This window comes from Oncorhynchus mykiss, chromosome 1 (genome assembly GCF_013265735.2).
Source record: "Oncorhynchus mykiss isolate Arlee chromosome 1, USDA_OmykA_1.1, whole genome shotgun sequence".
Classification (NCBI taxonomy): domain Eukaryota; kingdom Metazoa; phylum Chordata; class Actinopteri; order Salmoniformes; family Salmonidae; genus Oncorhynchus; species Oncorhynchus mykiss.
Window position 1 is genome coordinate 59,208,747 of NC_048565.1, and position 15,979 is coordinate 59,224,725.

General features: G+C 40.2%; 1 protein-coding gene and 1 long non-coding RNA gene across 3 annotated transcripts in view; one reads left to right on the forward strand and one right to left on the reverse strand.

Moving 5' to 3' along the window:
* Positions 1-1,259: 1,259 nt before the first annotated feature.
* LOC110525756 lies at positions 1,260-3,429 on the forward strand. The gene is made up of 2 exons (XR_002473818.2): positions 1,260-1,400; positions 1,724-3,429. It is a non-coding gene; the product is annotated as an uncharacterized LOC110525756 (long non-coding RNA).
* A 404-nt stretch (positions 3,430-3,833) lies between these two features.
* LOC110525737 (adenosine kinase) overlaps positions 3,834-15,979 on the reverse strand; it is a 35,931-nt gene continuing 23,785 nt past the window's right edge. For both annotated transcript variants that reach the window (XM_021606138.2, XM_021606148.2), the window contains exons 3-11: positions 14,808-14,861; positions 11,564-11,642; positions 11,251-11,423; positions 9,428-9,536; positions 7,510-7,680; positions 6,753-6,788; positions 6,553-6,667; positions 4,811-4,900; positions 3,834-4,712 (exon numbers count right to left, since the gene is read on the reverse strand). In XM_021606138.2, coding sequence (XP_021461813.1) covers positions 4,588-4,712; positions 4,811-4,900; positions 6,553-6,667; positions 6,753-6,788; positions 7,510-7,680; positions 9,428-9,536; positions 11,251-11,423; positions 11,564-11,642; positions 14,808-14,861 — 952 coding nt within the window. In that variant the 3' untranslated portion in view covers positions 3,834-4,587. The remainder of the gene's footprint in view (positions 4,713-4,810; positions 4,901-6,552; positions 6,668-6,752; positions 6,789-7,509; positions 7,681-9,427; positions 9,537-11,250; positions 11,424-11,563; positions 11,643-14,807; positions 14,862-15,979) is intronic.

The following is a 15,979-nucleotide window of genomic DNA, read 5'->3' on the forward strand; positions in this document are numbered from 1 at the left end:
CTTCTTGGGATTAGCCCCACAGAGAGAGAACTGCTCCTTAAAGTAACTAGCTTTGGCCTTCCGGATAGCCTGAGTGCACTTATTTCTCATGTGTCTGAACAAGAGCCAGTCAGCCTGAGTGTGCGTGTGCCGAGCCTTTCACCAAATGCAATTTTTGAGGTGGAGTAACTCTTCAAGATCACGGTCGAACCAGGGGCTGAACCTGTTTCAATTCTCATTTTCTTTATGGCGGTGTGTTTGTTAACAATACCACTGAAAATATCAAAAAAGAAGGTCCAAGCAACTTCGACAGAGTGTGATTCTGTACCATTTTACAGAGGATAGTTCATGAAGGAAGGCTTGCTCATTAAAGTTTTTTAGCAAGCAACAAATCAGGACAGGTCGTTTCACTGAGCAGCCATTACGAACACAGGCTGTAAAACAGTGATTACTAAGGTCATTACAGAAAACACCAGACTGATACCTGTCAGGATTATTTGTGAGAATAACATTGATGAGATTAGCTTTTTTTGCACACCTGGATTGTACAATATTTTCCAATTATTATTTTCAAAATTCTTCAAGCTCTGTCAAATTGGTTGTTGAACATTGCTAGACAACCATTTTCAAGTCATGACATTTTCAAGCAGATTTAAGTCAAAACTGTAACTCAGGAACATTCACTGTTTTCTTGCTAAGCAACTGTGTAGTTTTGGTTTTGTGTTTTATGTTATTGTCCTGCTGAAAAGTGAATTAATCTCCCAGTGCCTGATGAAAAGCAGACTGAACCAGGTTTCCTCTAGGATTTTGCCTGTGCTTAACTCCATTTTGTTTTGTTTTATTCTGAAAAACTCCCCAGTCCTTAATGATTACAAGCATATCCATAACATGATGTAGTAGTAGATCTGTACCAGTACAGAGGGATAGGGCAACAAGTGATATATGTTTCAGTAAGATTGGATTCTTTGCAATTTTAGCCATGGTTATCAACTGTACTGCAGGGATGGAACATAAGTCGCGGAAAATTGTGGTTGTGGTGGCAGCAGCAGAGTAGTATTTGGGTGTGTGAGACTTGACATCAGAAGAGTTACAGGGTGTATTAAGTGGTGATGTCCCATCCTTTCAGGTTGTTGGCATGAGGTAAACTAAATAGATTTAAATAGTGGAGTAGGGTGGTGTTATTTTTATTTTTTTTATGTAGGAAGTTTAGTGTTATTTAGATGGTATTGTATTTGTTTATTTATTTTTAAAGAAAAGTATAAGGGTATACTCCAGTCTAGTAGGTGGCGGTAATGCAACATATTGGATGCCAACCGCCGTTAAACCTCATCGAAGAAAACTGGGATAATTATGTGTCACGTGACGTGCGGAGTGACGACATATACTTTTCATTTGGCCATTTCCTGGGAGAAGACTTTAACGTTAGTCAACATATTATGTGAACATTTTCGACAAATTACTTTCATCTGAATGTAAAATTCGATCATTGGGGCATGAAACGAGTGTTTACGTTTGACATTGACCTACTAGCCAAGTTAGTTAACGTTGGACACTAACGTTACCGAAATAGCTAGCAGGTGATCTCGTCAGTTTAGACGAACAATCAAAATTAAAATAACTAGTTAATTCAGGAATGTGCGAGTTATGAATTACCGCTCATTTTAAATATACTGAATTGGTGATCGGTATAGCCAGCGAATGAGAAATGTTCCAAATAATTTTGTTCAATCTGATTTGTTTACAGGGCAAAGGAGTACTCTTTCCCATTTCCCCGGCAGATGGCGATGTTGAATCGTTTGTCTTTACCGTCCAAACGCATTGTTTGCAGCTGCCAAGAAACTCTTACAAACCTTTCCACGGGGGGTATCTAAAACATTCTCCATTCATGCTGCAAATGTGTTGATTTCCTCCTTAGCTGGATTTAATGGCAAGAAATCGTGAAAAATATTGGGCAAGATATGTGTACTTTCTTCATGAAACCATTTTCCACCGCCATGCTTATGTGGTTTTAATGCTTATGAAGGCTAGTCCCGGATGATGCATATAGGTTGCAGCAGTATATTAGTACCAAACGACGTTCCATACAGTCTTCTGTTTACACCTGGCTGTCAGGGTGAACCGGTCCGAAATTACAGCACTTTTTGTACATAGACCACCCATTTTAGGGGACCAAAAGTATTGGGACAAATTCACGTGTGTGTATTAAAGTAGTGAAATGTTTGGTCGCATATTCATAGCACGCAATGACTACATCAAGCTTGCGTTTCTACACATTTGTTGAAATCGTTTGCTGTTTGTGTTTCAGATCATTTTGTGCCCAATATAAATTGAATGGTAAATCATGTATTGTGTCATTTGAGTCACTTTTATTGTAAATTATATGTTTCTAAACAATTATACAATAATGTGGATGTTTACCATGATTACGGATAATCCAGAATGAATCGTGGATAATGAGTGAGAAGGCTACAAATGCACAAATATACCCCCAAGACATACTAACCTCTCACCATTGCAACAGGGGAGGTTAGCATTTGTGCGTCTAACTTTGTCATTGATCATTATCTAATCATGGTAGCATCCACATTCATGTAGTGTTTAGAAACATTAATTTCTTATTTAAAAAAAATACTTATCTTTTTACTACACGTAAGTGATTTTTCACAATACCAGATCTATTATGCGTGGGAATACTTTGGAATAGATTTTCCAAATTAATATGACTTGGAGCTGATTGGCTGGTGTCCAGAAAACTTTGGGGAGCAAATAAAATCACCAGTTGGGGAACCCTGGGGTAGAGAGAGATCAGTAGACACTGTAACCAAGAGAGGTGGTTGTTAAAGGGGAAGTGGTAGTGAGCAAAAAGTTCAGAATCAGATTTATGCCTGTGAGTGCATATCAATTCTGTAAATCAGGCAAGATCTTGGTGCACTGTGTGACGGGTCAGGGGCGCTGGTCCTGGGGTATATGATGATCGAGTGAGGGAACTGGTCGACACTACGTCCTGCCTAATCGAGGCTTCCTCAAACGACTGACAGACCTGGATATACAACTACAGGAGGACATACTAAGACACTGACACACACACATTCATCAGTAAAGAAGCAAACAGGAGATGAACTATAACAACATGAATGGAAGAAACTATAATAATCTGTCTGAATGCTCACTGCTTGTATGTTCAACTCCATTGTACTTTGTTAAATGTGTATATTGCCATAATGTTAAATTATTACACAGTAAATACACTATTAAAAAATCAAACATATTGTCATTTCATTCATATTTTGAAAGCAATATGGCGATGGCGCCTATCAATAAATGTGTTCTCAATTTACCTGGGGAAATTAAGACAAAAATAAATGTGTTAATTAAATATCCTTGGTAATTTGGGTTAGCAGCTCATATCGAGGATACATAGGATCCTTTCCTGAATCATAACAGTGATTTTATTTTTAAAAAATGTATCGCTAGCCTGTGTCAATGGACAATGAGTGAAGTATTCTGTAGAAGCAGCAAGTCACAATACCACACGCAGACTCAAAGATATCAACAACCATACACATGAGGAGAGGTGCTTACTTCTGCCCTAAGCCTCACAGCCCCTGCAGACCAAGTTCCCCATTTACAAACTAAACATTTGCACAAAGGTTCCTAGAGTGTTATGAGACTTATACACAGGCTGCTTATAAAATTATAAAAAGCCTATTATGATATTTTGTTTTAGACCAACTGAAATGTGTTTATTAGCCAATATCTACAGGCTACACCTGCATCACTTTAAAATGCATTATTTAAATATGAATCATTTGTAAAACAGCCATAAAAATCACTAATGACTCAAGAGGCTTTGACACGTTTACAAAGTGTACAGAGAACTTTACACTTTTACTGTGCGCTTTAAGGTTAAGGAATCTGTTTGGTTTTACAGCAACACTACCCTGCAACAACACTTCTCCGCTTCAATAAGCCTCCAGTCACAATAAAACATCAATCAATGAAAACAATGATCAAATCTAAACCACAATGACACCGCCTATCTAATGCAAACTAATTCTATGCGCAGTGTTCACCCATCCGTAACTAACCCATTAACCATGTCCCTAACCTGTTACCTAATCCTGACTCACTAACTTGGCTTTAGCTCGGTCTCCAAGGAGAAGACTGGACAGCAGTCGGATTCCAGCAGCATCCTGCAGTGTGTGTAAACATGACAGTTTATTGAGAGGCTGATAGTTAACTGTGAATCGGCAGTATTACGTTGGTACCTAAGGTCTAACTGTGTTTACAGAGGGCAGTAGACTTCAGCAGTCCTTAGGGAGGGCAGTTGAACATCAGTATAAACAGATACTGCTGTATCAGGCAGTGTGGCCCGAGAGCATCCCCTAGCGTAGGACAAGAAGAATAGGCACATAAGTCTGGTTGCAGAAAGACAAAGGAAGAAGGGATGAAAGCAATGACAGATATATGGATGGATTGGATGAAGGCATGGATGGATGGTTGAAAGAAAAAAAAGGACAGGGGGGGACCTGGTTTCATTCAGTTGGAAGGTAAGGGTGGATGGGTTAGGGGTAGGGGTAAGAGGTCAGCAATTAAGGTTACAGGTCATCAGTGGAAGTCTGGTTTTTCGGGGAAGGTGCATCCTGCTCGTCTGATGATGACGTTGGCAGCGTAGTGTCCTGCTTTCACACACTGTTCCAACTCCTTGTCCTGGACCAACTCTGACAGGAATCCTGCATGATACACACACACTTATTCAACTTTCTCAAGGACCAGACAAATATCCCTACAGAAAGCCACCCAAAATGTTCATGCACATAGACAAACGTACCTCCTACAAAGGCATCTCCGGCTCCATTTGTGTCCACAATGTCCTTCTGGTCAATCTTCAGCACTGGGAACGTCTCCACCTTGTCACCTCCTTCACACACACACACACACACACACACACACACACACACACACACACACACACACACACACACACAATAAGGGTTGAAAATGGCAAAGCAAAACACACACACACACGGTATATGGGTTGAAAATGGCAAATTTGGGCACTAATAGGCACCTTAATTGGAATGCAGTGGCTGTACAGTATCATGCTATACATGTCAGAACTCTGGCTCTACGCTTCACAGCGCTGTACAGATATAGGATCATAATTTGAGCCATTTGAAACTATTCCTGCAGCAACAGGAACTGTGAATTATTATGTGTATTATAATTAACAAACATTGTTTGTAGGGGTTAATACATTTTCATGTTTGGGCAATTCAAGTTGAACATTTTAAAGTGGAAATTAGCAACTTTAGAAGCCATTTTAAACCTACAATAAAAGTATGCATTTCTTGCTGTGCAGGTAAATCACGGCAACAAAAGAGTGATCAAGTTAAGATCCTACATCTTTATGGGTGTTGACTGACAGCCGTTCTGAATTTAAGCATTGCGCACAATTTATTTTGTTGTCAGTGAGGGCAATGATGTAAATTGCGATGACTCAATGTATTTTGAATGATGAGACGTTGAGAATAAGAGGATTATAAATAAATAATGCTTTGATGTCATACAAGCAAGCCATACCTGTGAGGAAATAAATCATGTCATATACAGTGTCAATGTTTATGATCCATGTTTGATGTACAGATACATGATGATATGATGTCATACTCTGGGTTGTTCCGAACAGAATGAGCCCATGTTTGTTTATTGTGAAGAAAATTCACTGCAGCACATGCACCTGAATGCACTCATAACTCCTTTCTAGGAGCACCAAGATTACGATCTGTTTCTCTGAATTGCCTTGTGAAAGCCTAACACTGTAAGATCATATTTTATAACTTAGCTAGTCATGTTGGCAAAAGAACACGCTTTCAAATGATGCCCACCTGACCCAGATTGTGATTTATAATGGACCCGTTTTGGGATAACGTAAACAGTAATTGTTTGATGGCAGGGATGCAGGATTGTGTTCCAAACAAAACAATTACTACATGTGCTTGGTCTAGTTCCTCAAATGCACAGCTAGGAGAGCTCCAAAAAAGCATCTTATAGTTGAAGACTCTTCTTTGAGTCATAAAAGTGCATTGAAATTGCTTAGAAACTGTACACACGTTGTCGATGTGTGTGGCCACTTGGAGACAGACACCAGTTAGTCCTCTCACTCAAACCCTTGTAATTTTAGTTGTCTTATGTTGCACCTAACACACCTTTTTCAGGAATAGTCTTATGTTATTGAATCAGTGTTTTCAGATTTCATTATCAACAAATGTGGCGAAAAGTATGGTAAATGTAAAATGCACATAAAATCAACAGTGTAATGTTCGGATTCAGTCTTGCGTCCGGTGAACTGTTGTGTCCTCACCTTTAGTTGAATATCTCCAAACTGTTCCCGTTAAATTGCTACCATGGTTATGCATATTGTTTCATATTTCTTGTGTAAGAAACATTTCAATTTGGCCTTATACATAATGGCCAATTCCAACGAGTTGCTGAAGGCAGGCTAGTTTCTGCACTCAAATCAGTGTGCGAGTGACAGTGTGTGTGCCTGTCAACTTGTGTGTGTGTAGTTACCTTTGGTCATGATGGTTCCGTCCTTCCCCTGAGTAAAGACAACGATTCTCGGTCTCTTCTTGTTGACTTTGGGCAGAGCCTCGGCCTTCTTAGCAATCTCCTCGATGTCCTCAGTCTACAAACACACACCATAGTCACAAACAAGCTATACTAATATACAAGAGTGTGTGTGTTTGTGTTTCAAATCGCAGTCCACTCACCTGAAAGCCTTGCTCTTTTGAAAACGTGGCCGCCTCCTGAAAAACAGAAATATCCCATTAGTTTCCATTTACACGGGAGTGTACAAAACATATTAGGAACACCTGCTCTTTTCATGACATAACTTTCACCTGGTCAGTCTATGATCCCTTACTGACGTCCCCTGTTAAATCCCACTTCATATCAGTGTAGCTAAAGGGGAGGAGACAGGTTAAAGAAGGAATTTTAAGCCTTGAGACATGGATTTTTATGCGCGCCATTCAGAGGGTGAATGGGCAAGACAAAAGATTTTAAGTGCCTTCGAAAGGAGTATGGTGTCATGAACTGCAACGCTCCTGGGTTTGTCAGGCTCAACAGTTCAAGAACGGTCCACCACTCAAAGGACATCCAGCCAACTTCACACAACTGTGGGAAGCATTGGAGACAACATGGGCCAGCATCCCTGTGGAACGCTTTCGACACCTTGTAGAGTCCATGCCCTGACAAATTGAGTCTGAGGGCAAAAGGAAGGTGTTCCTAATGTTTTGTACATTCAGTGTATTTCTCCATGTCGTCCTATCTCGTCTGCCTGTCGGTCTCTCTCTCCATCGTCCTCTCGCTCCCCATCTGTCTACTTGTGTCTGTCACCCTTTCTCTGCCTATTTGCCCGTTGGTCTCTTTCTTTCCATCACTCTCTCCCTCTACCATTCAGTCTGTCTCTCTCTCTCCAGAAGTACCTAGATACTGGATAAATGAATGAATGAGTGTGTGTGTGTGTACCGTCTCGTTGCCGAACAGCACGTCCACATAGGGCATGACCTCCATGAGGGCATCTTTGAAGAACTGAGAGATGAAGGGAGCGGAGAGATTCAGAGTGAACAGCTTGTTGTTCTCAGAAGCGTGTTTGGCCACTTTCAGTATGGACTCCAGAGACACCGTCAGGAAGAAACCCTACGGAGGAGATAATCAAGCCTGTTATCACTGCTACACAGCCAGTTGTAATGCTACACAGAGCCTGTATTACGCTACACAGCATGTTATAATCAATGCTCCACAGTTTGTTATAATCAATGCTACACAGCCTGTTATATCCAATGCTACACAGTATGTTATAACCAATGCTCCACAGTATGTTATAACCAATGCTCCACGGTATGTTATAATCAATGCAACACAGTATGTTATAATCAATGCTACACAGTATGTTATAACCAATGCTCCACAGTATGTTATAACCAATGCTCCACATTGTTATAATCAATGCAACACAGTATGTTATAATCAATGCTACACAGTATGTTATAACCAACGCTCCACAGTATGTTATAACCAATGCTCCACAGTATGTTATAATCAATGCAACACAGTATGTTATAACCAATGCTGTACAGTATGTTATAACCAATGCTACACAGTATGTCATAACCAATGCTCCACATTGTTATAATCAATGCTCCACAGTTTGTTATAATCAATGCTACACAGCCTGTTATAACCAATGCTACACAGTATGTTATAACCAATTCTACTGAGCCTGTTATAATCAATGCTACACAGCCTGTTATAATCAATGCTACACAGCCTGTTATAATTAATGCTACACAGCCTGTTATAATTAATGCTACACAGCCTGTTATAATCAATGCTACACAGTATGTTATTATTCCACGCTACTAAGCCTGTTATAATCAATGCTACACAGCCGGTTATAATCAATGCTACACAGTATGTTATTATTCCATGCTACTAAGCCTGTTATAATCAATGCTCCACAGTATGTTATAATCAATGCTACTAAGCCTGTTATAATCAATTATTCACAGCCTGTTATAATCCATGCTACACAGTATGTTATAACCAATGCTACTAAGCCTGTATTAGTTAATTATTCACAGCCTGTTATAATCCATGCTACACAGTATGTTATTGTTCCATGCTACTAAGCCTGTATTAATCAATGCTACTAAGCCTGTTATAATCAATGCTCCACAGTATGTTATAATCAATGCTACTAAGCCTGTTATAATCAATTATTCACAGCCTGTTATAATCCATGCTACACAGTATGTTATAACCAATGCTACTAAGCCTGTATTAATTAATTATTCACAGCCTGTTATAATCCATGCTACACAGTATGTTATTATTCCATGCTACTAAGCCTGTATTAATCAATGCTACACAGCCTGTTATAATCCATGCTACACAATATGTTATTATTCCATACTACTAAACCTGTTATAATCAATTATTCACAGCCTGTTATAATCCATGCTACACAGTATGTTATTATTCCATGCTACTAAGCCTGTTATAATCAATGCTACTAAGCCTGTATTAATCAATTATTCACAGCCTGTTATAATCCATGCTACAAAGTATGTTATAACCAATGCTACTAAGCCTGTTATAATCAATTATTCACAGCCTGTTATAATCCATGCTACACAGTATGTTATTATTCCATGCTACTAAGCCTGTTATAATCAATGCTACTAAACCTGTATTAATCAATTATTCACAGCCTGTTATAATCCATGCTACACAGTATGTTATTATTCCATGCTACTAAACCTGTTATAATCAATTATTCACAGCCTGTTATAATCCATGCTACACAGTATGTTATAACCAATGCTACTCAGCCTGTTGTCAACAATGCTACTCAGTGTGTGTGTATGTGGTCTTTGTTACATACAGCGATATAGTAAACTTTGGCTTTTTCCACCAGTTTCCAGTTCTCCTTCAAGTCCAGATGTTTGTCCTTCTTATAACAGTTAGCTGCCGCTAGGTTAGCTACCAGGGACCTGAGAGAGGAAGGGGGGAAGGAAGAGAAGAACGAGTGGAGTTGATGAGAGGTACACAGTGGAGTTACAGTGGTAAGACAAAGTATGTGAACCCTTTGGAATTACCTGGATTTCTGCACAAATTGGTCATGAAATTTGATCTGATCTTCATCTAAGTCACAACAATAGACAAACACAGTCTGCTTAAACTAAGAACACACAAACAATTATACGTTTTCATGTCTTTATTGAATACATTCATAGTGTAGAGTGGGAAAAGTATGTGAACCCTTGGATTTAATAACTGGTTGACCCTCCTTTGAAAGCAATAACCTCAACCAAACATATTCTGTAGTTGCGGATCAGACCTGCACAACAGTCAGGAGGCATTTTGGACCATTCATCTTTACAAAACTGTTTCTGTTCAGCAATATTCTTAGGATGTCTGGTGTGAACCGCTCTCGAGGTCATGCCACAGCATTTTAAAATCGGGTTGAGTTCAGGACTCTGACTGGGCCACTCCAGAATGCGTATTTTCTTCTGTTGAAGCCATTCTGTTGTTGATTTACTTCTGCGTTTTGGGTCGTTGTCCTGTTGCAAGAACAAACTTCTGTTGCGCTTCAATTGCCGAACAGATGATAGCCTTACATTCTCCTGCAAAATGTCTTGATAAACTTGGGAATTCATTTTTCCGTTGATGATAGCAAGCTGTCCAGGCCCCGAGGCAGCAAAGCAGCCCCAAACCATGATGCTTCCAACAACATACTTTACATTTGGGATGAGGTTTTGATGTTGGTGTGCTGTGCCTTTTTTTCCTCCACAAAGTGTTGTGTGTTCCTCCCAAACTCCCAACTCAACTTTAGTTTAATCTGTCCACAGAATATTTCGCCAGAAGCGCTGTAGAACATCCAGGTGCTCTTTTGCGAACTTCAGACAGGAGTGGCTTCTTCCGTGGTGTCCTCCCATGAACACCATTCTTGTTTAGTGTTTAACATATTGTAGACTCGTTAACAGAGATGCTAACATGTTCCAGAGATTTCTGTAAGTCTTAGCTGACACCTTAGGATTCTTCTTAACCCCATTAAGCATTCTGCGCTGTGCTCTTGCAGTCATCTTTGCAGGACAGCAACTCCTAGGGAGAGTTGCAACAGTACTGAAATTTCTCCATTTGGAGACAATTTGTCTTTCTGTGGACTGATGAACATCAAAGCTTTTAGAGATACTTTGGTAACCCTTTCCAGCTTTATGCAAGTCAACAATTCTTAATCGTAGGTCTTCTGAGATCTTTGTTCGAGGCATGGTTCACATCAGGCATTGCTTCTTGTGAATAGCAAACTCAAATTGTGTGAGTGTTTTTTATAGGGCAGGGCAACTCTAACCAACATCTCCAATCTTGTCTCATTGATTGGGACTCCAGGTTAGCCGACTCCAGACTCCCATTAGCTTTTGGAGAAGTCATTAGCCTAGGGGTTCACATACTTTTCCCAACCTACACTGTGAATGTTCAAATGATGAATTCAATATATACAATACAAATACAATGATCAGTGTGTTATTAGTTTAAGCACACTGTGTTTATTTATTGTTGTGACTAATGTTATGACCAATTTATGCAGAAATCCAGGTAATTCCAAAGGGTTCCCATACTTTATCTTGCCACTGTAGATGGAGTGGAGCCTTGACCTGTTGTCCTTGGAGTGTGTGTATTATGAGAGTGAGAGAGTGACGTGTTTACCTGTTGTCTCCGGTGATGCATGCGGCACAGGTCCCTGTAGGCTCCTCTGTCTGCTCATAGTAGTAGGCGTCCACGTGGGCCTCGTCTGCCTTCTGCTTCAGAATCTCCCCAAACTTATCCTCTCCGATACAGCCGAAGAACGTACACACCTTGTGGGGATCCTGGATCATCCACTGTATGTGTGTTTAAGTAGGTTAGCACGTGTGGTGTGTGTCAGTGTGTCTGAATGAAACATACCTGGGCAACCTTTACACATTTTGAAAAAGGTACAGTGGGATAGTGTAATGACTAAGTGTGTGTGTGCGTCTCATACCTGGGCGATTTTTATAGAGTTCTGTGTAGCTCCTCCGGCATGGTACTCTACTTTAAACTTTTTGACAATCTCTTCAAACCTACAACACACATGCACGTACAATGTTTAAGACAACAGGGAAGTTTGTTGTATGGTTTCAAGCTTTACCAGGATTCAGTACATATGGTATGAGAAACATAATATTTTTTCTTCTGAGACAGAGCTAAAGACCATTATGGCCCCAGTAGCTCCAAGTAACATGTTCTGTTCTCTATATATAGGAGCCTTATCACCTACTGATAACACACACAGACAGACAGAGAGTGTGAGAGATGGAGAGGGGATGGTAGAGGGGGAAAGAGGGAGGTGTTTGCGTGCGTACATATGCGGGTCCACGTGTGTATTAATGGGGGGATGCATGTTAAACGGACTAAAATAGGGCTGGCCCAGCAGAACAGAGCTAAGGAGGTGAGGATGAGATTTTGCGAGACTGTTTGCGCCATTGGCTGAAAGAGACGCACAGGAGTGAATCAGATGCCTTCCCCCTCCAGCACAGCTATTTCCCAACTTTAGTGGTTTGTTTACTGCCCAGTCTGTCTGCTGACTCAACTAGAGCAGGGTGGTTGTGTGCTAACAGAACAGCTGAGGTCAGTATTGGTCACAACTCAAACATCTGGACAGGAATGGACTAAGGCTGGGGGGGAAGGGGGCCAACACACCTAGGACACAGCTCAAACACCTAAACCTGAATGACACAAAGTTACAAAACGTTCAGATAGAAATGTATTGTGTAGAACATACATGATTGTCTGAAGAGTAGAATAAATCGACTAATTTATATCTGCAACGTCATGAATGTTACACTTCTTAGTCTCAATAAGCCTCCTGCAGTGAGACGTTTCTCCTCGACCAATAAGAATGCCTGGATTAGAGCGGAGGGAAACTCCCAAGGCTACAACAAAACGCTGCACAGCTGAGACTGTTGCTCCCTCTGTCTGGACATGCTCCAGATATACTAATTATGTACAGATTTTCTGGGGCAGAATGAATCAAATGTCTCAGAGTAAGGGCTTTCCCACATCGTTTTGAGCTATAATTTGAATCAGAGTCTGATTCTTTGTTACATTGTATTTCTTTTTTTTGGTCCAGTTGGTTTCACATTGCCAAATGTCAAACTAAAAAAAAGTCCTAAACAAAAACCACGTGTCCATGCAAGTCATTTGTTTATTGGAAAAAATGCTCATGTTAAATCCATCTGTGAGCATCACTTGCGTGTCCCAATCTTCATAATACTTTCGCTTTGGTCTTCCAACAACTTGCGGGAGGAAACTGAGCAATAGCCACTCCAACCCTAACCCTATAGCCCACATCGCCCCTAATCGGATGCGCTTCTACTCAGAATGTTTCAAACATGTCAAGTTATGATGATGCATGCATTTTGCAACCAATCATAAGTTCTCACCTGCAGTGAACCACGGTGCATTATTTAGTGCGCTCCCGAGTGCAATAGTGTTCACACCAGTCCAAACAAACCGAATTAGGGGGGAAACGCACTAGAGTTGTAAAAGAAACGCTCCAAAACAATTTGACGTGAAAAGCCCCCTAAGAGTGCTGATCTAGGATCAGGTTCCCCGTGTCCATGTAATCATATTAATTGTGATCTAATTGGCAAAACTGATCCCAAATCAGCACTCCTTCTCTGAGACGCTTAGTTAATAGGTCCTTATCAATAATTTGCTTGCTGGAGGGCAAGGAGACTCCCAGCTCCGCTAAAACTATTGACAACTGTGTGTCGTTTTCAATGGATTGTTAAATAAATGTTAAATATTTAGTTGGAATATCATCACCTATTGAAGAGCATAGCCAGAACTACACATTTACAATTACTTGATGCAAAACAATTGCTCACCTTTAGCTTTATCATCAGAGTTATACAGCAAGTAACTGCATGCTTTTCATGATCAGTAAACATCAATTGATCGTGTAATTTCAGATACGCGAGGGAAGCCTCACGATATCAGCCACCATTAATTTGATGTTTGAGTGATATAAAATAAAAGTGAACTATACCTGACAAGTATGAGTGGTTTAGCTTAATTTCCCATTCTTTGTGGGCTCTGCCTGTCAAGCAGCAGAAGGGCGCATTTGGCGATGTACTGTTGTCTGATAATGTTTACTTTGCAATGTACCGGTATAAACTTTGTACATTTGGCTACACATAGTGGTAAGTAGAACTAATGACTGCTTTGCACACTCTTGGCATTCTCTCAACCAGCTTCATGAGGTCCTTAGGTAGTCACCTGGAATGCATTTCAATTAACATGTGTGCCTACTTAAAAGTTCATTTGTGGAATTTCTTTCCTTCTTAATGTTTGTTTAACACTTTTTTGGCTACTACATGATTCCATATGTGTTATTTCATAGTTTTGATGTCTTCACTATTATTCTACAATGTAGAAAATAGTAAAAAATTAAAGAATAACCCTTGAACGAGTAGGTGTTCTAAAACTTTTGACCGGTAGAGTAGTTAACAAGCTAACTTTCAGGAAATAAACTAGATGGCTATATCCAAATATTGATTGATTTGCTTGCCATCTATAATGGTGATGACAGTAGTCCGACTGACAACTTTGCCAGGACGAGAACTTGCTGATGTCAAGCTCTTTCCAAAAGCCTAATATCTGATGAAGCAAGCTAAATGCTTATCTAGCTAGCTACATGCCAAATTAATCTCCCAATGCCAAAAGAAGTGCTCAATGTTTTATGGTACAACATTCATATGATATACAGATCTGATCTGAAGACAACGTTGGTTTTACCCTACTGAACCACGGGGAAAACCTCCACGGTCCTTTCCTTCACCGCAGCTGTCTTCTTATCTCTATGTGATTAAATGTAGACTTTCTTCCTCAAACTGCTTTGGCCCGGCCAGGTGGGGGAGGTTAGGCCTCTTGCCCTTCTGTTGGCTAGTTCTGAACCTCCTGCCCCATCATTGGCTAGACTCGTCCCTGGTGAATTCTAGAACGTGCCTGTTCTGTCCAGCCCACTCCAGGAAAGAGAACAGCTCAGTGTGTGAACTTACGGACCCTATATGTGTGCGTGTGTGCCTGAACAGCGACCACAGACAATCAGGAGTTTAAAATGGAAAAACACTTCTTCATGCAACAAAGAAATAAGGCAAATGTGAGGCAACTAAGACTTTACATGAACCTCGGATGATGTTGAATGATTGATTGAATTAATGTGAGTGGTAGGAGGTACCCACAATGCTTTATGCTTGTCCTCGGCCAGGATCTGGTCGTTGGGCTTCAGACCGTACCTGAGAGAGAGAATGAGAGAGAAGGGGCAGGAAGGGGGAGGGAACGAAAGAAAGAGATGAGTATCTTTCAGTCGTTGAGGATGAAAAAACAGGAGAGCTTCAGGGAACAAAGTCTGAGTCTGTGCCCTTTAAATGTCATTTTCTACGACACAAAGAAATCTCCTCTGATTATATACATACGCACACAACAAGGTGATTAAAACCCACTCCACTTTGATCAGGATCTAGTTGATTACTTTACACCACAGCTCTCTCTGGATTTATCAGCTTTGTTTGTGTGTTTGTGTGTTTGTGTGTGTGTGTGTGTGTGTGTGTGTGTCTAGACTAAAATGATTGTTCCATAAAACCAAAGAATGTTCAAGGTTTGGTCACATTCTAGTACTAATCCATTGTTTACGTAAGTGGTCTGAGACAGACTGGTCTCGGGGCTGTAATCTAGCAGAGCCCTTTGATCCGCTCCCACTACATACAACTACTAAACACTAATTAAACCTATATAAACTTTATCCAAACCCCATCTAACCCTTAACATGCACTCACTACATACAGCTACTACCCCAACATAGGAGCTACACCAGTGCATCGAGGAGCGTCTCACGCTCTGAAAAAGTTACAGGTCTAGTGTAGCAGGCCAATAACCCCAATGATTCAGTCCAGATACATACAGGCACGTGGAGGCCACACACACTACTGAGCCTCATTTTGACTTGTTTTAAGGACATTACATCAAAGTTGGATCAGCCTGTAGTGTGGTTTTCCACTTTAATTTTGAGTGTGACTCCAAATCCAGACCTCCATGGGTTGATAAATTTGATTTCCATTGATAATTATTGTGTGATTTTGTTGTCAGCACATTCAACTATGTAAAGAAAAAAGTATTTAATAAGAATATTTCATTCATTCAGATCTAATATGTGTTATTTTAGTGTTCCCTTTATTTTTTTGAGCAGTGTATTTTCTACACTGTAGAATAATAGTGAAGACAACAAAACTATGAAATAACACATAGGGAATCATGTAGTAACCAAACAAGTGTTAAACAAATCTAAATATATTTTATATTTGAGTTTCTTCAAAGTAGCCACCCTTTGCCATGATGACAGCTTTGCACACTCTTG